This window comes from Pollicipes pollicipes, unplaced genomic scaffold (genome assembly GCF_011947565.3).
Source record: "Pollicipes pollicipes isolate AB1234 unplaced genomic scaffold, Ppol_2.1 Scaffold_4295;HRSCAF=5057_pilon_pilon_pilon, whole genome shotgun sequence".
Classification (NCBI taxonomy): Eukaryota; Metazoa; Arthropoda; class Thecostraca; order Pollicipedomorpha; family Pollicipedidae; genus Pollicipes; species Pollicipes pollicipes.
In genome coordinates this window covers 5,495,866-5,520,614 of record NW_023596461.1, presented here as the reverse complement: position 1 = coordinate 5,520,614, position 24,749 = coordinate 5,495,866, and the positions used below count along the sequence as shown (strand labels likewise).

General features: G+C 51.3%; 1 protein-coding gene across 3 annotated transcripts; it reads right to left on the bottom strand.

Annotated features, from left to right (window-relative positions):
* Nucleotides 1-6,845: 6,845 nt before the first annotated feature.
* Nucleotides 6,846-23,746, bottom strand: LOC119097627 (uncharacterized). 3 transcript variants are annotated; one of them, XM_037220666.1, is made up of 12 exons: nucleotides 23,503-23,584; nucleotides 22,928-22,942; nucleotides 22,544-22,754; nucleotides 20,129-20,283; nucleotides 19,671-19,892; nucleotides 14,908-15,082; nucleotides 13,549-13,828; nucleotides 13,105-13,356; nucleotides 11,371-11,534; nucleotides 10,010-10,213; nucleotides 9,340-9,507; nucleotides 6,846-8,502 (listed from the first exon to the last, which is right to left on the bottom strand). In XM_037220666.1, exons 3-12 carry the CDS (start codon nucleotides 22,671-22,673, stop codon nucleotides 8,177-8,179), a joined length of 2,076 nt encoding a protein of 691 aa, XP_037076561.1. In that variant the 5' UTR covers nucleotides 22,674-22,754; nucleotides 22,928-22,942; nucleotides 23,503-23,584; the 3' UTR covers nucleotides 6,846-8,176. The 3 variants fall into 3 exon arrangements, with proteins under 3 accessions (XP_037076561.1, XP_037076559.1, XP_037076558.1); XM_037220664.1 differs by lacking the exons at nucleotides 22,928-22,942; nucleotides 23,503-23,584 and adding an exon at nucleotides 23,722-23,746; XM_037220663.1 differs by lacking the exons at nucleotides 22,928-22,942; nucleotides 23,503-23,584 and adding an exon at nucleotides 23,661-23,743.
* Between the last annotated feature and the right edge of the window lie 1,003 nt (nucleotides 23,747-24,749).

Below are 24,749 nucleotides of genomic sequence, written 5' to 3'. Positions count from 1 at the left end.
TCCAGCAACGGCGCAGTGCCCCCCCCCCCCCCTTAGCGAATGCAAATAAGTCAGCGGCAAGGTAGAAGGCTCCGTAACGATCGGATTAACCTTGCAAGTGAACTTATGGGTCCCCCAGAAACACCGTACGATCTCTGAACAGCGTAATGTGCTTTTAAACCTCTCAATCACCACCCTTTCAGGCAGTTTTTTTTGTCTTCTCGTTGGTCCTTTGCTTTCGCTTGCGACTGTTTTCGGTCGCCTGCAAGCCCAGAGGCGTCTAATTTTGTTGAGTTTTATGTAAAAAGAACTGCGTCTGTTCGGCCGGCTATGAGCCCGCTGGAGCCTATGAGGCTTTTCGGGGCCTGAAGGGGGCCATTGCCCCGTGCCCCCTGAATCCGCCCTCGCGCGCATCCTCAAGAGTGATGATCTGGAAAGTGCAGCAAAATGTCATACTTGAAAAGTAAAACATGCTAATCATAAAATGTCCCTAATCTGGACAGACTCTGCCACCACATAATGACGAAAACAAGCTTCTAGCACCCCACAGTCAAGTCTACATAAAAACCGCAAAAAATAGAGGCCTAAGCCGGAAGTTTTCAATGGCCATACCGAGTACTAAATAAGAAAATTCCTTTCTGCAACCATCATGCGCCATGGGCATTTTCTGAACGTCAGGCGCGTGCACAATCGAAAAATGTGGTTTAAACCAGGTCCCATGACTAAGTTTGTACATTCAGCTAAGAGTGAAGATTCCAAATGTGCAGTGATTCAATGACCCTGAGTTTCACATCGCATTTAACTGCTGCTAAAATTTATATCATCAAGTCGTTATGTTATGCTGGCCTCCTTTGGATGCGGGTCAATTTACCTCGTGGTCTCCCAGCGGTGTGTACGCTCTCCGAAAATGTGCATCTTGGAGGCGCCAGGTAACCCAGTGACGAATGTTGCGCTTTGTTTCTCGTGCATGAAACATCTCTGAGGAATTCACAAGATATCTCGTGTACCACGTTTTTCCGCGTGCATTTCCCTTTCAGCCTACTCACCCACGTGTGGTAAATCCTGCTCACAGCTGAACGCGTCGGAGCCTCTAGCGCTGATCGCACTTGCATGCACGTGAAACTAAGACTTGTGCACGGTACCTGCGTGCATACCACTCATACCACTCGATGCCAAATGTTTACCACTCGATCGCACGGTGGCTTTGACTTGTGTGCACAGCTCGTCATCGTTTGAATGGAGCTTCACATAGCGATGCTTTGTTTGCTTTGCTGTTCTACAACTTCTACGCGAACCTGTCGTAGCGTTAAATCGAGAACGTGCGGTACAAGCAGCAGACCTCACTCTGTGTTTTGGGCATCATTCTTTACCACGAAAATGAAGACAATTTTAGTTAGGCTACGCTTACACGATTGTGGATCAGGATGTACCCGCACCGCTCTACCCATCTTCGAAATAAGAACCGCTTTCTTAGATCCTATGAATTGTGTAATATGCTAGGAGCGGCCATGGTTTTGAAGTAGAGTTCTGTTGTATAGCTTACATCTGGCTGTATCACAAAAAAGATGTCGAGGAATGAAATCGACAAGACTGGCACGGTGTGCTTTGGTGTGAAAGAAATAATGGAAGGCTCTGATTGCTTTTGCAAAGAAGTTTAGCAGTGAGCTCAACCCATGCGTCCAAACGCCGAAAATGTCATCGACGTAACGCTAGCATCAGTCTTCTAGCCCACACGCTCACCTTCCATGATAGACATCTGTCTGGCATTAAGAAGTCCATATAAATAACCTAGCACCGCGCAGCATGCGGCATATCAAACCGGCGGCCGTGCCCGCGCAGAAACTGGTCTCGCGCGGTCACGCTGGTATCAACACGGGTGGGCGGCAGCTGCCAACGAGTTAGGGCGGGGCAGGTACCAGGCCGACCAGCCGTCACTGCCCATCCGGATCACGCTGCGGCCACAACAGACTCTGCAGAACAGCCGAACAGGCCCGCACTCCGTTGAACGAAACTGGTTCTGTTCGGACAATGGGTCAGCTTTATTTGCACCGAGCCTTTTGATGGTGTGCCGAGGTGACGATTAGTGACTTGTGTCGATGATCAACTATTTACACATTTAAACCGTGTATGAAAGAAATATGACCTAACAGGCTTGTATTTGAAACGCGTCGAGCTGTGGTATGGTTTCGTACACCCCTCCGTTTGCTTTCATCTGCAGGCTCGCGGAAACGTCGAGATTTTCATTAAATTAGTCACGATGATGTGGTAGAGCACCAAGCATATTTGGCAGTTAACGCTTTTTTATTTTCAGCTGGCAAGGTATGGCTGACCTTCAATTCGTTGTCGTTATTGTCGACGATGCATCAGCAGGTTCTGTAAGTGACATTGGAAATGTACCGATACCATCACACAAACATCGAAAACGGGTTTCTGGATACTTGGCGTCGCAATTTTAACCACTCCCCTTAACGAGATCAAGCTGGTGGGAATTTACGATGTGCATATGCATATATGTATATATGTAATTTTTACAATATAATACAACGCGCATTTGGAAGCACGGAATCGGGTCATACATAAAAAGCCAGAGAGCTCATGTTTCCAAACATGTTTTAGATCAATATTTGCCTGTTTTTTGGTACTTCTTTAAAACCATAGCAAGGCAATTAGTGGGACCGGTATTGGTGCCATGCACAGGTCCAGAAGCATCGCCCAAACGCCGAGCGCGCCCAGTTTTGACGCCACGTTGCACCAGTGGCACACGTGTTCACGCGCGTCGACGCTGCACGTCTCCCACCTGAACTCGCCACCTGGGCGGCGGATTGGTGACGTCAGGCGAGAAAACTGAAATTTCGAGCAAAAAGCTGCTTGGAGATCGATGCTCATCCAGGACAATGCAAAAGTGTTTAACATTACGCAATTAGCGTAATTCGCACGCAATCCTTTGGAAGCTGGCCAAATGCATGCATATGCATTTCCCTTAACTATATCAACCTACTCTAAACACTTGGCACCAGTGAGAGGCTTCGCTGACTGGACCGGGGCACGGTCCAGTACCTCTCCAGTCGCAGTGCCACCCACAGCTGGCACAAAAACATGTCATGTCACCATTCAGCTCGCCAAGTCTTTCAGAATGAGCCATTTGTCCCAGATGCTCACCGCATGTCTGTTATTAGCATGACGTGTTTCCAAATGTGTCCGACCGAGTAGTGAAACCGGAATTACTGCTGTAAAACGACATGAACGCTGCGAAGCCTGGCAGATATTCGGTCCGCTTACGTGTAGAAAAGCACATACCAGACCGGCGCTGCGTTCGTCAGCTTACAACCAGGTTTGGCGATGTTATGTCGTAAAGACCCGACGCTTCTTCCGTCATAGTATGCCATTTTGTCGTATTTGTGCAATATCATATTTCAGTTTTCTTAAATATACCCGCTGTAGCTACCGGCTGGCAAAAGCGACCTGAATATCCTGGCCGCAATCGGCAACAACATCATAGTGTTCGCTGCAGGACAGCCTTTCATGCAGTTTCTCAGAACATTTGATGCTTAATGGCATCAGGGCCCAGTGCATTGATTGTATCACGTTCTGTCAGATCTGCTTGCCGGCGCTGGCTTCTTCCTGGGTTTGTTTTTAAGCGTGTTGAGTATACTCAAGTCCTGATCAAGTGACATACAAACGGCTAGAACTCGATTTACAATAATTTGCAGCGGAGGCGCTGGGTTGGAGCGGCAGCCGCCGTATTTCACGCTTGATATCCGCAGGCATCCAAGGCCGTATTCAAAGCCCATGCGCAGTTGCGGACTTTTGATTGATGGCACCCTTGCCGGGAGTTTTAGTCATGGTACTGGCGGCGGTGTTCGCCGAGGCCTGCTGGCTTGAATACGTGAACGTGAATTTAAAACGGGTGCATGTTTTCCCAGTCTCTTCTGTCTTGAGCGCATCCCTGCTTATAGTATCCGATACTTCACGCACACAGTACCAATATATGAAGAATTTCACCAGAAAATCGCTTTTATATCAGTACCAGTCATGCGTCAGTAAATGTATGGCACCGTGTGGGCAACTTACCTTCACGCTGCCTCGCGTGCTTGCAGGCGCGCAGCCAGAACTTTCGCAAAGGGAGTACAGGGTTGGTAAAGAATTCCCTGATAGTACAAGGCCCTCCCCAAAAATTGCCAACTATCGCTTTTTTATTAACGCGAGTTTTTTTACATTTTTCGTTCTTTCATTCATTTACTGGAGTAGAAGCCAGAAGCTACCGTGGATCAACACTGCTGTAGTTAAGTCAATATACGAAAAACAGTATCATGCGTTAAACGAATGCAGACAATAAGTTGCTAGTGCTGTTCATTTAACAAGTTTCCATTGGACTCTTTTTAGACCCACAAAACTCAGAACCTTTGTCAGAGTATATATCTGGTTGCTGCAGAGATGTCAAGAACTATACAATGTAGACTGAAAATAAAAATGGGGCAACAATTTGTATCAGCATGGCCAACCCATGTTTGTCTGGAAATGCTCAGCGTTCAGTCGGAATGCATAAGTGATACGACTTCTGTAACGTACTTTTGAGGATACGTGCTGGCACATTATAGGAACAAAAACCTCGACGCCAGGCGTTACAGCCTCCATCAGCCTCGCAGCGTCAGCCCCGCAGCTAACACCAAACCGTGGACAGCGAGTGGATAAAAATGATGACGCATCTGAAAAGTATTTTTGAACGCTTTGGAACTTAACATTGCACATTTAGAAGATATTTCTGACGTATAATTTACCTGTCCGATTTTTAGATTGACGCGAAGCACCGCGAAGTGGTGCTGGAATCTGGTTGGGGAACTGGAAGAGAAGAGGCAGAACGTCTTTTTTTCGTGTTGCTGTTATAACTGTTAATCTGTTCGGATGACAACCACAAAAATATTTAAAAATCGCTCTGTGTAACCTTTGAACTGTATAAATTAATTGTGAAAAACAAACAGAAGCACTATTTTAGGACGGTCGTCCTTGCGCGCACGGTGTCCGCCACCTGGCGTTACTTGCAGAGACCAATGCCGTTCGGTCTACGGAAACTGCAACCCAGGCCACCGTGTCCTTGTTTCCGAGACTGCGGGACGGCAAGCTTAAGACTTTTGATGTTATTTGATTCGCTAGTCAATTTTACAAAATAATGGACGTCAGGCAAACATGGAATGGTCTTGTGCGTTTTTGAACTCATTTCGACACACTCCATCAATGATGAGATTTCTGATTTCTTCACGGGAAATAGCCCATTGAGTAAGGGGCCATCCTAAAGCCAGGGGCCTCTGAATAAACCCTTCGTGCCGTTAGACCCTCCTATCCGGCCCTTGATCGTCGTACTTGGTGGGCTGTCTAGGCTCTCCGGGCCTCCTCGAACACTGGCTCTGGCCGACTCGAGAATCCTTGCCAACACAAGGCCCCTGCTAGGAGCTGTGAGGCGCCGACAGACGCTGCGAACCCGACCAATGTAAATCGCAGACTCCGGCTTTGTTCCCGTTTGGGAAATGGGACCACAGGCCCATGCCACCACGGGGCCGGCTGTGTGTTACTGGTAGTATCTGACTATCATATAGGCCTTTATCGACACAGGGGCTTGCGATCAGCGTACAGGCCCCCCTGGCTGGCATTGGAGTGCCGGACCCTGCGAGTCGGGGTCCCTGAATGCAACCTGCGACCGGCCTTTCGGGCCCGAAGAGCCCAAAATCGGTCCCATAGTCATAGGTTTCGAGAGGCCCTCCTGGCCCCTGGGAGCCTCAGGGGGCACAGGGGGTACGTGCCCCCTGCCTGCGCCACTGCGTGTGTGTCTGGAGCGGATATCTTCATGAAGTTGAAGGAGCCTTTGCCTATCATCCAGTTTGTACAATACCCCACACTCTTTCCTACGCACCCTGATAGCTAATTCTACATCTTAAACTTTTCCATCTCCACTTTGTGAGTACATTGCGTTGCCCTTATTCAGCCTTTCATTGAAGGAAATATTTGATCACAAAATGAAACGATAAAGTCAATTCCATCGCCACAGCATACCAAGGCGCATGCTGCACGAATGACTAGACAGTAGATGTTTTGCCTCAGGCGCCATGACCCAGAACCTGCTATCACTTAAAGTCGCTAACCTGTCTAAGCTCACCTAAGTCTTTTGCCCTCACCTAAGTCTCACACAAGCCCATGTGGCTCCTCGCTGGCTGGCTAATCAAGCCGAAATGTCTTACAAGTGGCCTCACCAGCATACGTATGTCAATGACAAAGACCCATTATCATTACCATTCTCTCAATCCTTTGACCAGTCATCGGTTGCCGCTGTACATACAGCCTTCTGTCTCCTATGTCGTCAATGATACCTGTCATTGAATACCCTGTATCGTCAGACAACAGTCGTCTCGCTTTCTCGCTCCTCAACCCCCGCTGGGTTACAAGCATGCCTGTCCGCCGCCGGCGTTCTGGGAAGATAGCACGTGCGGGATTTGCCCTCCTTTAGCCCGACATAACAGGTCAGTTGCACGAGTTCCATAAAATACCTGAAACTGGTCGCAAATGTTGTACATAAGATGTCGGCATGCTGCCTGTTTTTTCCATTATTGCCCTGGCTTGCCCGGCGTCGATCCGGCGGGAATCGCTCCTCATTCTCTGTCGGGAGCGTGGCGGAACGGCCCGGTCCGGCGAGGGATCGCTCTGCACACTCTGTCAGGAACGTGGCGGAACGGCCCGATCTGGCGGGATCGCTCCTCAAACTCTGTCAGGAATGTGGCGGAACGGCCCGATCCGGCGGGGATCGCTCTTCACACTCTGTCAGGAGCGTGGCGGCCCAGCCCGACCTGGCAGGGGTTAGCCTGCCGTTGGACCGTCACCAAAACAAAGTATATTGCAACTTGATTTCGGAAAAAAACTGTACAGTAACACGCAAAATAAAACAAGCTGAACAGCATTGTCGCCCAGCGACGGCGATATCGCCATGCCTGCACGGTTTGCTTTGCAGAAGGGAAAGTCAGTCACAGACAGTGACATCCGACCGCAGAGCGACAGAAGGGAAAGTCAGTCACAGACAGTGACATCCGACCGCAGAGCGGCAGAAGGGAAAGTCAGTCACAAGCTGTGACATCCGACCGCAGAGCGACAGAAGGAAAAGTCAGTCACAGACAGTGGCATCCGACCGCAGAGCGACAGAAGGGAAAGTCAGTCACAAACTGTGACATCCGACCGCAGAGCGACAGAAAGGAAAGTCAGTCACAGACAGTGGCATCCGACCGCAGAGCGACAGAAAGGAAAGTCAGTCACAAACTGTGACATCCGACCGCAGAGCGACAGAAGGGAAAGTCAGTCACAGACTGCGACATCCGACACGCCCTTAAAGGGGATCTCAGTATGCATTGGAAACACGAAACACTTTCATATCAATATTGATGTCTTCAATTGTTGTAAAGCACACGCACAGACACGAGATAACTTGCTATCTACAGCACGGCATAAGATTGTTGTTCGGCGCATTTGCAAAAAGAGACGAAAACCCATCGCCCATGCTCTTCCTAAGAAATCATCCTGATTGCGGGTATGTGGTGGCTGCATCCGCGCCCGCAGAAGCATATGCTGCTACAAAGGTACAACCCATTACCACTTCGTCGCCGTTCCCTTACGTCGCAGCCGGACAGATTACTCGGCACGCAGTGCTGGCGGCGCGATCACGCACCCAGCCGAATACCACCGGCCGATAACTACAGCCATCCATCGATGGCAGTGCTAGCAAACAATGCACGCGATGCTTTCCGTGCACGTTGTGCACCGCTGCTTATCACCTGGTGATTACACAGACGTGTTGCCGACGCGCACCAGCGGCAAGTCTTCAGCACGGTTGCGTCATAGCAGGATGCGCTGGCGAACGCCCCCAAATCTGTCAGTTCAGGCCGAAGCCGTCTTACAGTCCTCTTTAACGGCAAGGTCGGACCGGGCCCTGGATCCCCTTGTCTTCTTTGGAGCTAAGTCAAACCACGCCGGCTTCTTTTCTGCCTCTATTGTGGCCAAGTTATGCCGGCTACGGCTTATGGATATCCTCGTCAGTGGTCAGGCCGGGCCACACGCAGCTTTATCCTTTCTCTGCAGTCGCCAATCCAGACCATACCCGGCTTTCCACTCCTTTAATCGCCCATCCAGACCAGGCTGGGCGTCTGGTGTTCGGCAGGCCGGGTCAGACCGGGCTCGGTTTCTTGTCCTCCTCGATGGTGGACAGGTCGGCGCGGGTGTCGGCCGGCCCGGTCTGCGCGGCGGCGCGCCTCATCCGGCTGCGTCGAAAGCTGAGGTAGCGCACGCTGCCCCAGCGACTGCGCTGGCTACCCGCGCTCTCCGACGACCCTGGCATCACCTGGCGGACGTATTTGAAGCAGCAGTGCCAGAAGAGGTAGTAGATGACGCCAGATGCCAGGGCAGTGCCGCCCAGGATCTGCGCACTCTGCGGGAAGTCGAGCTCCAGGCAGAACATGAGCCCGCCAATTAGGGCGGCGCAGATGCCTCGGCCTGGAAGCAGAGGTAGCGCTGACTTCCCTAGTCATGGCTGGCGCGAAATCGGTGCCACGGGTATAACCATCTACCTACGTCCCTGAGATTACAGAGGACAAAACAGATTGCGTGTTTTAAACTGGAATCTAGAAGGGCAGTCTGACCCGAAAATATTATGTGCATGGGAAAAATGTGAAAAATGTGCACCTTACATGCAAAATATAGCTTGCTAAACACCCACTTGGCGAAAATTGGCAGGGGCATGCCATCTCGAGCCCCTCGCTCTCTCTCCCAGCAGTTACACCCATGCCTTGGTGCTGCCTCTGCATGACTGACATGCCTTTGACACGCGGACGCTGGTCGACGAGCGTCAGATATGACGGGTTTTTGGCTGGCGCCAGCAATAGCTCGGTGCAGTCGGTGTTAGGCGTGGCTTTCGGACCAGTGGCACTAACTGACAGTGGGTTCAGGGTTACCGTCGCACCCAGTCACAAAATCACAGCGTAGCCTCAAGTTGTCATTCGGCACGACCGTCCGGTTTAAAAAAAAACGGAATCGGTGATAAAGCGCCCGCTGCATATCATGTCATTAGCAAGTCATGTTCCAGCAGACGCAAAACGACCCCTGCTCTGGCGGACCCCATTAACGTTAAATAGCAACGAACACCGTCTCGCATTTGGGTGTGGCCCCAATCACTGTGACTTTCACATATTCACATGGTCTGTGACGCTGTTGATCACACGTCACTTGAAAAGTCCCTTTGAGCGCATGAACGCTGCATGAGAGGCGCATGCCCGCGTGGGATGACCGCGGCGTGGTGCGGTCGTCTTTCCCCAACCACGCGGAGGATCGTACCGAATCCATAGTGGGCGGTGGCGACCAGAACACCAGTGGTGTCGCTGTTGGCCTTGCTGGTGATGTTCCTGCTGTAGCGCAGCACGGCGCTGATGAACAGCGGCCCGACCAGCGGCTCGCACAGCTCGATCAGGAGGCACAGCTCCGGGGTGACCAGCAGACCGTACCCTGGCGATCGGGAGACACTGCAGACCGGCGGTGGCCAGCGGCAGCCAGCGGCGGCCAGCAGTGGCCAGCGGGGACTGGCAGCTAACTCCACCGGCGCGCCGGGCCCCGACAATCGGCGAGCCTCGCACAGCGATGCAGTCCCACAGCAGACAACAGTGGCCAACAGACAGCTTGATCAGAAGTCACAGCAGCTTAACGAGTGGGAGGCGAGTCGCGATCCAGCGGTCCAGCAGATAAACTGCCCACTAGAGAATAGAGACCAGCAGACAGTCTCATCAGCCGGCACAGCCCGGACATGAAAAGCAAACCATGCTATGTTGACAAAGAGGCCAACCACGACCGTTGGGAACAGCTTGACAACTTCCAGCTACCCTCAAAGTGCAAAACCATCGCCATTGCGTAGACCCAAGCCATAACCAAGCTTTTAAAACTCTCGTCTGTAGCGAGCAGAACCAAGTCTACGAGGTCGCCTCTGCACTGAGTACAGAGGCAAGGCTCGTACCGAAGAGCTTGATGCCGACGACTGCCAGGCCGGCGGCCACCAGGTTACCGGCGCCGAGTCGCTGCACCAGAGGCTCGGCCAGCACAACCAGCGGCAGGGCGGCGAGCGCGGCCACGGCCACGGTCAGCGCCAGCAGCCACATGCGGCCGCCCAGCTCCTCCAGCTGCCACAGCGCGTAGTGGTCCAGGTAGCCGGAGAACACGCCTGCCGGGCAGTACAGAGGACGGCGACGTTGGATAGAGGTCTGAGAAGCTGGAGCACGCGCCTGTCGGAGCGAGATAGGGGCGAGGTAGCACTGGATAGATGTCCTGGTAGTCGGAGAAGACCGGTGTCGGACGGGAAAGAGAACGATGACTGTGGATAGAGGTTTAGGAAAACGGAAAAGACACCTTCCGGAGCAGAACCATGGCCGGTAATTGTGGATAGGGGTCGAAGCACCAGGAGAACACACCTGTTATAGTAGAACGGGGGATGGTGACGTCAAATAACCGATCCAAGGGGCGGGAGAACTCAGCTGCCGGAGGTGGATACAGAACGGCAACAGATGATAATGGACCTGTCAGGAACCACTACTGCTTGAGCACAACAGGGAACAATGTTTATGGATAGAGATTCGGCAAGATGAAAAGCAAAAACACGGTGAAACGTAATGAAGACATATGTTTAATGTCATGACGGCCAGCTTTTGACGATGCCAGCGTCAATAACAGTCGGTTGGGTGATCGGCGGCGCGTGGATGGTCAGTGTCAAATGTCGAGAGTGACAGACACCGCGGCTGGCTATTTCAGCCATGCTTGTCTGGCTGGGGCTTAGAGATAAATCCAAAGACAGAGCTGACACGGAAACGGAAAAAAGTTTTACGCACACGGAAAAATGCATGCTCCTGCAATGTACATGCCTTCCAAAGCTAACGTAGCTCTCACCGCAAGCCAACGCGATCCTCACCGCAAGCTAACGTGGCTCTTACCGCAAGCTAACGTGGCTCTCACCGCAAGCTAACGTGGCTCTCACCACAAGCCAACGTGGCTCTTACCGCAAGCCATCGTGGCTCTCACCGCAAGTTTATGTGGCTCTCGCCTCAAGCCAACGTGGCTCTCACCGCATATTAACGTGGCTCTCACCTCAAGCTAACTTGGCTCTCACCGCAAACTAACGTGGCTCCATCGTAAACTAGCGTGGCCCTTACCGAAGCAAACGTGACTCTCACCACAAACTAACCTGGCTCTCACCGCAAACTAACGTGATTCTCACCGCAAACTAACGTGACTCTCACCACAAACTAACGTGGCTCTCACCGCAAGCAAACGTGACTCTCACCACGAACTAACGTGGCTCCCACCGCAAACTAACGTGGCTCTCACCGCAAGCAAAGGCTGTAAACAAGAGCACGTCCAGCTCAATGTTCTTCAGCATCGTCAGCACATTCTTCACGGGGATCTGTGGCTCCGACATAACCGTCAGTGATGAAAACCAGATGAAGCCGGCCGCAACCAACTCCAGCACCGTGTACGTCAGAAATAGACACCTGCCGGTCACACATTACGTCAGAAAAGACGCCTGCCGGCCGTCGAGTACGTCAGAAAGACATCTACCGGCCAGACAACACGTCAAAAATAGACACCTGCCGGTCACACAACACGTCAGAAATAGACATCAGCCGGTCACACAATACGTCAGAAAACGACACCTGCCGACTGTCGAATACGTTAGAAAGACACCTACCGGCCACACAACACGTCAGAAATAGACACCTCCCGGTCACACAACACGTCAGAAATAGACATCAACCGGCCGTCGAATACGTCAGAACGACACATACCGGCCACACAACGCATCAGAAATAGACATCAGCCGGCCGTCGAATACATCAGAAAGACACCTACCGGCGACAAAACACGTCAGAAATAGGCGCCTGCGGGGCATACAATCTGTCAGAAACAAACGGCCCCGGTCATACCGTGACGCCAGGAACAGACGCCTGCTGGCCAGTCAATAAGTCAAAAAGAGACACTTGCCGGTCATAGAGTACGTTAGAAACAGACATCAGCCAGCCATAGAATTCGCCAGAAACAGACGCATGCCGGCCATGCAACTTGCGTAGAAACGAACACACCTGGCGAATGCGCAGTACGTCAGAAACAGACACACCTGCCAGGCAAGGGATCGAAAATAGTCACCCCTGCTCAACACGTTGGAAAGATGACGAGACAAACATGATGGAGAACAAGTCGTCGGAGCCACCACACACGCTCTAAATCGTGTGGGATGAAATACGGCAGAGGCTTGCTCATATGCCTCGAGCATCAGATTGAGATGTTACTTCCGACGTTACTTTGACCGAGGTAGTTGCACGGAAATGTCCATGGGTATCCCAGGATTGCGGTTTTATAACCCCCATAAGCATGTATCTCTGGTTGACTTGCTCAAACTTCACCCCGTCTGTGTCGTCTCTTGCACGCGTCGCCACATACATATGTGGCTCCGATATGACCGGCAATGATGAAAATCAGATGCTGCCAGCCTTAGCCAACTCCAGTAGCGGCCGCATGTCTCCGCTCTTTGTGCCTGGTGTAGCCGCGACCTGTCTGTGGTGTCTTTACTTTTCGTGTCTGCTATGCATGGGTCTTCTGTCTGGGTCATCTCTCGGCCTGATGCCCTTGCCATCTGTCGGAATCTGTTGCCTGTCTGCTCTCGAACAGTGTAGTCTCTCCCCCCCCCCCCCCTCCACACACACACCGGGGCCTGCTGTCTGTCCGATGTGGGACAGCGTAGAATCTCCCCACCGGAGCCTCCTGTGTGACAGCGTTGTCCCTCCCCACCGGGGCCTGCTGTGGGACAACGTAGTCTCTCTCCACCGGGGCCTGCTGTGGGACAGTGTAGTCTCTCTCCGCCGGTCCTACTGTCTATCTGCTGTGGGACAGCGTAGTCTCTCTCCACCGGGGCCTGCTGTCTATCTGCTGTGGGACAGCGTAGTCTCTCTCTCTCTCCACCGGGGCCTGCTGTCTATCTGCTGTGGGACAGCGTAGTCTCTCTCCGCCGGGGCCTGCTGTCTATCTGCTGTGGGACAGCGTAGTCTCTCTCCACCCGAGCCTCACGTGAATTGGATGCGGCCGACATCGCTGAACACGTCCACCAGGAAGCCGACAGCTATGGGCAGCAGCACCTTGCCGAGCAGACCAACCGTCTTCTGACGTCCCAGCTCGGTCCCACTGCCCGCCTCGCGCAGGAACGCGCCCACCGCCGCCTCCAGCAGCGCCAGCGTCAGCGACGCCAGCAGCGTGTTGGCTGACTTGATCACCAACAGCAGCCAGAAGGCCAGCGCCACGTCTGCTTCCGACACCATCGAGCTGCGGGCGCGGCGTGCGGGGCTCACGTGCTGCACCACCAGCGAGCGGGTGACGCAGGCAGAGTTCATTCAAGTGCGGCGTCATCGCGCTAGGAGAGGGGGCTGACACAGCTGGAGCTCAAGCACAGCACCACAACGTCGAACGGGAGCTGGTGCTGTCGGCGCACGCTCGCCGTGGCGGCGACGCACCCACCGGTTGACGCAGAGGTCGTGCGACTCGGCGGACGCCACGCACTGGTGCTCGCAGTGGTAGTTGTGGTGGATGTGACTCTCCATGGCCGTCTGGTGGAAGGCGCCCGGGTGGCGGCACCGCTGCCAGAGGTCGCCCATCGGCGACTCGCTGCGCCCCAGCACGGTGGCGATGGTGCGCGCCGTCAGGTGCGGGTGCGTCTCCACGTGGATCGAGACGTTGGCGTAGCGCTGCACCTGGGCCAGCAGCTTCTCCACCGACTGGTTGCACGTACGGCCGTGATCTGCGGCATTTAGGAGTGAGACACCTGCGCTCCAGGGTGGGCGGAGGGGCACGGAGGGAGGAGCCATGCTGGGGGAGCGGCAGACCATCGCCAGAGCCTTCAAGATCCGTCGCACGATCGAGAAGCATCATGTCTGGTGTGAACTTAACCTCGAAACATCCCGGTTCTGGATGCTACTGTAATCGTGTATTCTTGTTATGTTATATGTTACCAAATATTCCGGACAGTATTGTCTCAGCTAGAACAATTATGCAAGTGAAAAAGGAATTGACCACGTGACCTTGAAATTGCTTACGCATTCATTCAGTAATTTAAATGAACTGCAACATGGTATCAACACAATTGTGCTCTACAACTGATTTCCGATACTCTTTGCACGTCTGCTTGTCGACTGGATATAACTGTGACAAGCAGCTATAAAATGCACCTCATTGATGGCGATAGCGGATGCAAAGGCCACCCAAGGCGTAGGTCATATGGGGCTAGATATCGTAGCTGACACCAAACTAGTCCAAGATATCTTTAATCGCCATCCAAAGGGACTGGTATGTTTCCATTGTGGTGTTGATGTCGTTCGGTGTCAAGTGCGTACTAGAGAAGGTCAATTCTCAAAGTTAACAGTTACGTTATTGGGGTTTTTACAGTGCACCAGCATCTTGCCACATTTTAAAGTTGAAAGTTAAATGCACATTATTGATAAAATATCATGAAATGCCTTCATCATCTTATGTTAGACTTAATGGTAGTTGGTGGCATACACACTTTGACTTGAACTACTTTACTTCGTGGACCCGATAGCGCTGGATAAAATGGCGAAATCATCAAAGCGGGAAGGTGTCCAATGCACTGTTCCTCGGAGATTTGTGCTTGCAGGCGGGGAATGTTCGCCTGTCTGTCCGAACATCTGTCGGTGTTCTTACTGTGATGGATCAGCTAAAGGAGACCTCTCGAAAGTCTATCAACAGAAAGGGAATTTCAGTCGTGGCCTTTCACCCGCTGCTCAAGCCAATATACGAGTATGCGCCGATGCTTTGCTGCTTAGCAGCTGAGTACACCACTGTCTCCCATGACGTGCTGACCTGTCGAAGACTGTCGGCTGCAGTCCCAGGTGGGTACGTTCGAGTCGGGCATGAAGAAGCGCGAGTCGAGCTCGATGGCTCGCGCCCGGACGTACAGCTGCTCCTCCTCGTCTTGAGCCGAGCGCACCGGCGGCGGGTTAAGCGGCCGCGCGCACATGTGACCGCACGCGCCCACCTGGCCGGCAAGGGGACCGCGGTCAACGCGGGGCGCGCGCGCGGCACCGAGCTCACCACCGCGCCGGCCGTGGGCGGCCCCGGCGGAGCCGGCAGCGCTGTCGTGCTCGGGGAGTGAGGGTGCGGCACGGCCACTGCCCTTCGGGTGTGTTCATCTGGGGTTGCTGCGGTTCATCACAGGCGGAGATGTGACAGAAGATATTGAGAATGGTTGAGAGTTGCTTCACCCAGCATCCTCGTGACGGAGCTGCTTGCCTGTTTGTTCGGGGCAAACTGCACGCGCCGACCGTGAGTGGGCTCAAGTGCCACCTGGCGGGGCCCGTCCGACCGGCAAGCACATGTCCTGAATAAGAGTCCCTGTATGGGCTTCGTGCCGTCGGTTGCTCCCAGAAGCAGGCAGCTTTTCCCCACCATCGTCCACCCCCTTCATTCCACAGCCCTGGAATTATCACCACCGGATAGGACTCTAATTCAAATCTAACCAAATTGGATATCATCATTGCGGTAAAATAGTGGTCTCTGAGTTGCGTTCAGACCAGAGCCGTAACCAAGCAGGTGCCTGGGTGCCTTTGTATCGCCTGGGATCTGGGATGCACTCCACATCTGGGGTGCTCCGTGCAGCCCCTGTGCTTAAGGCATATAGGTTTCACGGATATTGGAAAGAACTATCCCTTCCTCGCGTTGAAATCTGCAACAATCGTAACAAAACGTGCTGTAGTCAGCGGTTGAGTGATGCCAAATTTGTTACCAATCATAATTCCGGTATTATTTTTCGCAGTTGCGTTGTGAGAGATTACCTTAGTTTTCTTACAGGACCCTCCTTCTTACCCTAAAATATTCCTGATTTTTTCTGACACCCGGTCGAACCTGAAGGGGTAGGAACGTAAGTGGCAACAATCGAATGTTTGCACTAATGACGCGCGTCAGACGATGACCGTCACTCACGCGACTTTGAATGTCAGAAGGCGTTTGATCATACGACATGCGGACAAGTATGGGGATGAAGCCGACTTCTGCTTTGGCTTCGCCGAGCATCAGGTTTTCTCTAGTGGCTCCATGTTCATCTCTGGTTTTTGCCAGTTCTCATTTCTGGATTTGGCCTTGTGCTTTTTTAGCATCTGGCTTCGGTTTCGGCTTCGAGCAATGTTTGCATTGTGGGTTTGGATTTGGCTCCACGCGACTTTGAAGTGCTGTCTTCGGCTTCGTCATGGTGACTTTTCGACTACAATTGCGACTTTATGTTTCAAATACACGCGTACCCATCTTGTCACTATACTCACCACACAACTTTTTTTGGCTGCGGCATGTACATAGCTGAAAGGCAAAACCAGTTGGTCACGCTCAAGACCAATTGCACCTGATGACGGCCGTAAGACTGACTGACCGAAACGTTGAAGCGTTGTATGCATACTAACACATGAGACAAGCTAACACATGCTAGTCTCAACAACTTTTCCATTCGTAATGCTTAACATCGCCCCAGCCACTCCGTAAAATCCTGATGATATTTCCGATGCCATGTAGTTCTAGCATACACAAGAACAGTTTTAGTCTCGTAAAAAAATCATACACTAGATTCGGCTTTGGCTTAAGCCTCGTGGTTTTGAACTGGTGGGGTCGGCTTTGGCTTCGCTTTCCCCCAGTTCAAAGCTACTGACTTGCCTTCCGCTTCGTGTGTTCAGGTGTTTGAAGTCACCGACTCTCGATTCGGCTTCACGTAAAAAAGGCACGAAGCCACTGGCTAAAACGATTGTTCATGAGTAAAGTGTAAAGATGCGTTGGCAGGATAAATTTTCCCATTATTTTGCTGGTTCTGATCTCATCAGTACCAACACCGCCAAACTCACACAATCTTAGAGGCTGCGGAACAAGTTCGCATATTCCAGTTTTCGAAAAATGACGCTAAATCGGACAAGCCTGCGCTCGTTTACGCTGCAACGGTTTTTATTTTTAACGTTGCAACGTTAATGCTGCATGATGGAAGGCATGGTAGCGATACAGACTTCGGCTTCGGCTTCACTATGCCGCAGTTTTTCTCCAATGGCTTCGAGATGGCTCCAACGGCGTTTGCCCCATTTTTTACGACTGACTTTGGCCTTGTGTCATGTTAAACACATGGCATCAGCTTCGGCTTTGGATAAAATTTGAATTATGAGTCATGAACATAAGCCTATCTGTGTTGACGGACGGTTAAGACCTCGCACCAAAATGAGTATCCCACCTTTTTAGTGCCTTTCACTTGTTGCTGCATCAGACGCATACGATTCAATCCATTACACCAGCTTCCTTGAAATCCGTCTGCATAGCTCAGATTTTGATTTGAGGCACCCGAGCCTGCGGAAAAATCTCATTGTACTCTCTGCTCACCTCCATGAAAGCAATGCATTTCATTTGCCTTGCTTCTCCACCGTGTGTGTTCTGTAGTGTTTGCAACATACTTATTTGTCAAAATGTTGGTGTGCTAAATGCTACGAAAAAATCAAAATATTATGATCAGACAAAATAGATGCAAACATGAAGTTATTTTCCCGCGAATTCAACGAAACGTCATAATATGGCTTTGATCTCTTCTCCGTGGCGTTTACCATAGTGACTCTTTTCGAAGCCACTTTGGCTTGGGGACTGAGCGTTTCACATGATCCATGTTAGTGTGGTCGCGACTTCAGGGATGAAGCGCATTGCTGTTACAAGGCGTTGCAGCGAATTTGGACAAGAAGATAATTTAAATATCCTTAAAATTAATATCCTTACTACGTCTTGACCGCGCTGCAGTGGCAGTGCCCAGTGCTGTCATTGGACGGAACTATTCCCGAGGTTTCAGTAAAGTACGTTTTTGAAATATACCCCAAACTGGAGACGCCTTTCAAGAGAATAGCCAGTCGAATATCATCTTTATGTGTGCCGTGTTGGAAAACAGTCTAAATGTTCCACAGCTTCTTGAAAGCTTCCTGCTTCTCGCTTTAACCTTTTGATTAGACGATTTTTCGCGGTCAGTGCCCGCGCCAAGCAGTGGTTGTTGCGTAAGCGCCGATCCCCATCCGAGCGTAACATTCCTGCTCAACGACTTAATCTTAGTATGAGCAGCACAATCGACATCATCAGCGAAGGCTTGACATGGCACAATAATCGGCACGATTCTTCCTGCTTTCTAACATCGCCTGGACCGCTGTCACAAGCCGCGGGGCAGCCCAGTCAGAGGCAAGCGGCAAGTGCATTAACGAATCGAAGCCAACCCGCCACGGCTTGGAGAATCGGAAGGCAAACTTTTCAGCCAGCTGAGTAATCGCGATGGATGGAAACTTTCGTAGAACTCTCTCATCAATTAGAGCTTAAGTTCTGAAACAAAGCAAACAGATGGGTAACGCATGTATAGAACTGATCAGGAGTGGCTAACGGAAGCGTGTGGGCTAGAGGACTTCACGGTCGCCGTAGATCCATGCGTACTCTTGTGATGTGGACAACGGAGTGGTTGGGTGCAGATTTGGGGAAATCTTTCAGTGTGGGTATGGATACGAGTATGGGTGAAACATTTACGATATGTCTGGTAGATTGTCCAATGCATGCTATACAATGTTGCTGCTCACGCTAATTTTGGCTATAATTAGCTCCGTTCACGCTACTTTTACAAACATCAATACAAAAGAGTAGGTTTGGGATATAAACGCTATTAAAAATCTTCCAAAATTTAACATCGCAGACCTGGAAAGAGGTAAACGGGTAGATAACGGATTGCATCTCTGGTCAGGGATAGCAAACGGCCGACTATGGGCAAAGCCTCAATGGTAACAGATGAATTGAGGAAATCTTACCCGTGAGTGACTCTACCCTACAGTTGCCTTGGCAGTGAAACCCAGACAAGTCTGGTCCCTCAGCACAGTTTGGGAAAAGTCTGTTGGTAGGCTGCAGGGAGCTGAAGGGCGAACATGGTTGTCAGGCGTGGTATTGGAGGCAGGTGTTGTAAAGGTGACCGCATTGTTAGACGGCGGACAGCTGATACAGCAGCACATGGCCCACGTCCGACATGGTACGGTGCGAGGGCAACGGCCAGCCATAATCCATTTGTTCGAGGTTGTTACCCATTGTACCACGTGCTCCTATAATGCCCTCCGCTGATGATTCGGTTCATCGGGTTGAGGTGCCGTCTCGGACCGGCGACGGGAGCCGTTACAAACTGCGTCAGTGTCCCGCACCTGATCGGTTTGTTGCCACTCATTACTTGTTGGGGGTTGTGACGTCTGCCGCCGTTACTGTTGTGTTTTGCTTGGTGTTTGCTTTGCATTTTTTGCTTTTATCAGTATCCAGTACACGGCTGATGCTTGTGGTGAAGGTGTAGTGGGCTGTGGTGGGAGGACCGCCCCCCCGTGACGTGGCGCCCTGCCATTGGCCGATGTAGGAGGCGCGGTCCGTGACCGGTCACCTAAACCTCTTCAGGAACGCTCCTGCACCGGTCGCTCACACACATCTCGCTGATCAATGAACACCCAACTCACCTGTGTCATTCACACAAAGCTCACTTGTCCTCATCGAAACAAACCGGTCACGCATCCGAACCCTGCCGGCTCCTCACCACAAGGTCACCGGTCGCTCACCCGAATCTCGCGAACGACGCCGACGCCTTCAGGCAGGTGGCAGGAGGGTCCTGAGACGGGCGGCACCGGCAGCAGGAACATCTCCGGGTGTGAGGTGATGCCGCAGAAGATGGTGAGCGTGATGTTGAAGTGCGGCAGCGGGCTGACCGTGCGTCCGGCCGGCACCGTCAGCAGCAGCAGCGGCAGCAGGCCGCAGAGTGCCGTCAGCGCCGTCAGCAGCGCCTGCGGCAGCGGCAGCGCCGTCACTCGTCATAGCCTACTCTCAGGTCATTGGAGGTTGGAGGCGAGGGACATCACAGGGAGAGAAGCGGAGAGAGAGAGAGAGAGAGAGAGAGAGAGAGAGAGAGAGAGAGAGAGAGAGAGAGAGAGAGAGAGAGAGAGAGAGAGAGAGAGAGAGAGAGAGAGAGAGAGAGAGAGAGAGAGAGAGAGAGAGAGAGAGAGAGAGGGGAGAGAGTCACCTTGACGTTGGAGGTCTTGAGGGCCACCTTGCCGGCCAGATAGGTGCCGGTGACTGCGAACACTGGGGTGAGACTGAGGATGACGGCCACCTCGCTGAGACGCAGGCCCAGCGACTTCATGTAGAGTGGCAGGAACGGGTACAGGCATGCCGTCGCTGCAACAGGAGCTGCATGTGGGGCGGTGGAAACGGGTGGAGTTGCGCAGTGGCCGCATTCAGAGTTTCGTGTATAGCGGCAGCCCGGGCAAAGGTAGCCGAGTGGCTGCGGTGTAACTTTATGTTGCATGACCTAATACTTAAGATTGTAAAGCACTTTAAGCTGCCGCTGTCACTACTTGGTGTGAATGCCGGTGTAGCGAAAGAAGTAATAATGTTCAGAGATTATGAGTTCCATCCTGGAAATATCTGACATTCAGTGGTTAAACTGAGATATCGAGCAATCATTGCAAAGATTATGAGAATGTTCGACATTCCAGGCATTGCTTATGATAACGAGTAATTGCCACATTCACGGTCACTGCTTTTGAACGCCATGTGCTATGGATACACACACACTCATACATACATATCCCCCCACACATATATACATAGGTGTATATATATATATATATATATATATATATATATATATATATATGCATGATGTTGGAATATTTTGGCAGAATCCTTTCTTTGATGCATGTTTGATTAAAATTAACTGCTGACTCAGCATTGACGAGCTTTTTGATGCATCGTTCTAGTTTCCGGGCCTTGGACTTGGCATCATCGCTTAGATTAAAGATGGCCCGTACAAAATTACTCATACATTCATCGCTCCTTCCATTCTAACGTTTCGAGATCCTATCTCATCGTCGGAGAAGACTAAATGGCACAAGAAATAAGTCTTGAGTTTTAAAGGATGAAAAATCGTGCACTTCTGTTGGAAAACATCTTTTGGTACGGAGAACATAAATGAAACAACTAATTGAAGTAAGACAGAATCCTATTTTCCTTTTCATACATGTAAGAAACACTCATAATGGGAACACTACAAAAACACAATGGGAACACTATTGCCACAATCGCATCAGAAGTACTCACCGCCCACCACCTAGTAGTTCAAGAGTTGTACAAGAATTTGTCTGTCTGTTTAAGGCCGGAGATAGTTCGTTAATGAATATGCTTTCCCAAATTTGAAGGCGTCTTCTGTCACTGCACGTCCGTGAAATGTCAGTGCTGTCTGTCAGTTGTTGTCGTGCCAATGTCATGTCGTGTTCGTGTCGCATGTGGTCCAGAGGTGCCCCGTCACGTAAGTGCAGTGTCAGGCGTCTTGAGAGAGTCGTTGTGGTCACACCAATGTAGTGTATGGAACGAAGTTTGCAGCCTTCGATGTTGCATTGGAATTGATATACTACATTGGTGCATTTTAGTTTGTCGGGTTTGTTTTGGCTGTTTTTCATAAGAAAGTTAGATATTTTCTTATTACGATAGTAAATGACATTGTTTATTTTGTGGTCGTTTTTGCCTTTAACATGTCGAGAGATAATTTCCCGTAAAGCTTTTTCGTCTTGTTTGTGGGCAGATGTCATTTGATTTTGGTAATGCAGTTTGACGGTTGGTTGGATGTCTTGCCTTGGTTTGCCGTCAAAGTGTCTTGTCATGTGCCGTTGTGTCTCTTTTTCAACGTCAGAATTTGAAAAACCGTTGTTCACCAAGATCTGTCTGATTCTTATCAGTGCCGAATGTAATCCGAAAATAACCGGAGAGAGTTCGTCTGGGCCTCGAAAAGAAAGACAAATTATTGCACAGTTCTTGAACTACTAGGTGGTGAGCGGTAAGCATTTCTGATGTGGTTGCGGCAATAGTGTTCCCATTGTGTCTTTGTAGTGTTCCCATTATGAGTGTTTCTTACATGTATGAAAAGGAAAATAGGATTCTGTCTTACTTCAATTAGTTATGTTTCATTTTTGTTCTCCGTATCAATAGATGATTTCCAACAGTAGAGCACAATTTTTCATCCTTTAAAACTCAAAACTTATTTCTTGTGCCATTTAGTATTCTCCGACGATGAGATAGGATCTCGAAACGTTAGAATGGAAGGAGCGATGAATATATGAGTAATTTTGTGCGAACCATCTTTAATCTAAGCGATGATGCCAAGTCCAAGGCCCGGAAACTAGAACGATGCAACAAAAAGCTCGTCAATGCTGAGTCAGCAGTTATTTTTAATCAGACATATATATATATATATATATATATATATATATATATATATATATCGAGGTTTGCTTGATATCTCCGTTTAACCAATCCTACCAGGGATGTCAAACACCCGTTATTTTCAGTTTGAAAACTCGTAATGCCGACCAATAGGAAGCTAAGACTCTTTCCCGTTTATACCGATAATAACATTTGTGAATATTAAATGCATCCTTACCTCCAGTTAAAAAGAAAAATATCACCTTGATCCATGCTGCCTTTGGATTTTGAAAATCTTTACAGAATGCCGCCAAAGCCTGTCCGAATTCCATCTTAGAAGAAGTTTTCCTAGGGGTATTCTGCTGCATTTTTTCGGTATGAATTATGTTACTGGCTTACGCGGCAAAACCGTCTTCTGATGTGCTTGACGTGACTCCATCGTTGCGCGACTGCCGGAAAGGAACGGATTGAGTGATTTGGCTCCATTTGCGCACTCGACTTTTTACGCCTTTTAATAGAGTCTTCCGCAGGAACGTCATTATCGCGCTCGCGCTACAGTTTTTCAAGCTAATTTCATCATCATTGGGCAAGACCGAATTCAATCTTCGTGTAGCAAACATACCTTTCTCAGTCCAAACTAATGAGCGGAGCAGCAACACCACGTAAATGCAGCATTGGTGCACAGTGGGGGACAACGGCGCACACAGCGTTACGCAATGAGAGGGGTCGTGATTCCTGCAATAGCATACGGGACGGAGCCGAGACTCCTGCAATAGCACACAGGGCGGAGCCGAGGCTCCTGCAATAGCACACGGGGCGGAACCGAGGCTCCTCCAGTAGCACACAGGGCGGAGCCGAGGCTCCTGCAGTGGTACACAGCGCAGAGCCGAGGTTTCTGCAGTAGCGTACAGGGCGAAACCGAGGCTCCTGCAGTAGCACACAGGGCGGAGCCGAGGCTCCTGCAGTGGTACACAGCGCAGAGCCGAGGCTCCTGCAGTGGTACACAGCACAGAGCCCAGGCTCCTGCAGTAGCACACAGGGCGGAGCTGAGGCTCCTGCAGTGGTACACAGTACAGAGCCGAGGTTTCTGCAGTAGCGCACAGGGCGAACCCGAGTCTCCTGCAGTGGTACACAAGGCGGAGCTGAGGCTCCTGCAGTGGTACACAGCGCGGAGCAGAGGCTCATACAGTGACATACGGGAAGAGCCGTTATTTGTGCAGCGATACGGCGGAAAGGAACCCGATTATCGCAACGGCACGCAGCGAAGCACAACAACTCGTAACACGACACGCGCAGAGGGCTCGCGACCCCAACCCAAACCACAGCGAGGGGTCGCAAAGCCTGCCGCGACGCACAGCACGAGACACCGAGACGCCACCGTGGTCCCCTGCGCCGTCCGAGGGAGGCTCCACTGACGCCACAGCCTGGCACTGCGGGCGGCCGGCGCCGGCACACACTGACGGGAGCCCGTCGGCGGCAGCGGCGGTGGACTGCAGTCAGGCGCTGATTGAGAGTAATATGTCGCGACGACGCCCAATTGGGGCTTGTTGCGGCCATTCGGCAGCCAAAGATGGTGAAGATTCCCCCGCCTGGCCGGCTGACGCCGCATCAGGAGCGGCCCTGCAGAAGCACGGGAATTGAGCCCAGCGAGCGAACCCGAGGAGCTGGGCATGGCTCCGTCCTTGAATTGATTATGTTTACTCTGCGCCTGTTGTGGTCACTTGTCTGGCCATGAAGTTGCTTGGGCCTCTGTAGTCTTGTATACCTCACCGGCTGTGGATGTGCAACAGCTGAGGGCCTGGAGAAAAATGATTATGACTGAAAACCCGCAATCCCTGCCAGATGTGAAATAAGCGTAGAATATCTCGTACTGGTCCTGACAATATCGTGTATTGGTGCTGTTAATATCCTGTATCTTGTACTGGTGAGCATATTTTGGGTAGATTCTGGTCACAATAAGCTGGGTTGTGTCTCTATGTAGCTTTCAGGACAAACTCGTCTCGGTTTAGGCCTCCGCGTTAAATATTTGGTGCGAAATTCAGAACGTGGCTTCCGTCTCTTTTTGGCACGCCCCAAGTGTTTGACAACCTGCATTTGGTACGTTCGGCCACACCGTACGGGCTGCTTTACGCTCGACCTGCGCTGGCTGTCGAGATCCGGCGTCAATCCTAAACAAGGCCGAAGATGGACAGGCCCATGGTTCGCGCAGGATTGAGCGTGACAGTCTGCACGCATGGACCCATCCTATTGACAGCAGGACTGTTCGTGTTCTGCTCCTTCAGTAAGTCACAGGTCGCCTGGACGTCTGACAACGCTCGGCGCTTCAATCCGAGCTCATTGTTAGTCACAGGTCGCCTGGGCGTCTGACAACGCTCGGCGCTTCAATCCGAGTCCATTGTTAGTCACAGGTCGCCTGGACGTCTGACAACGCTCGGCGCTTCAAT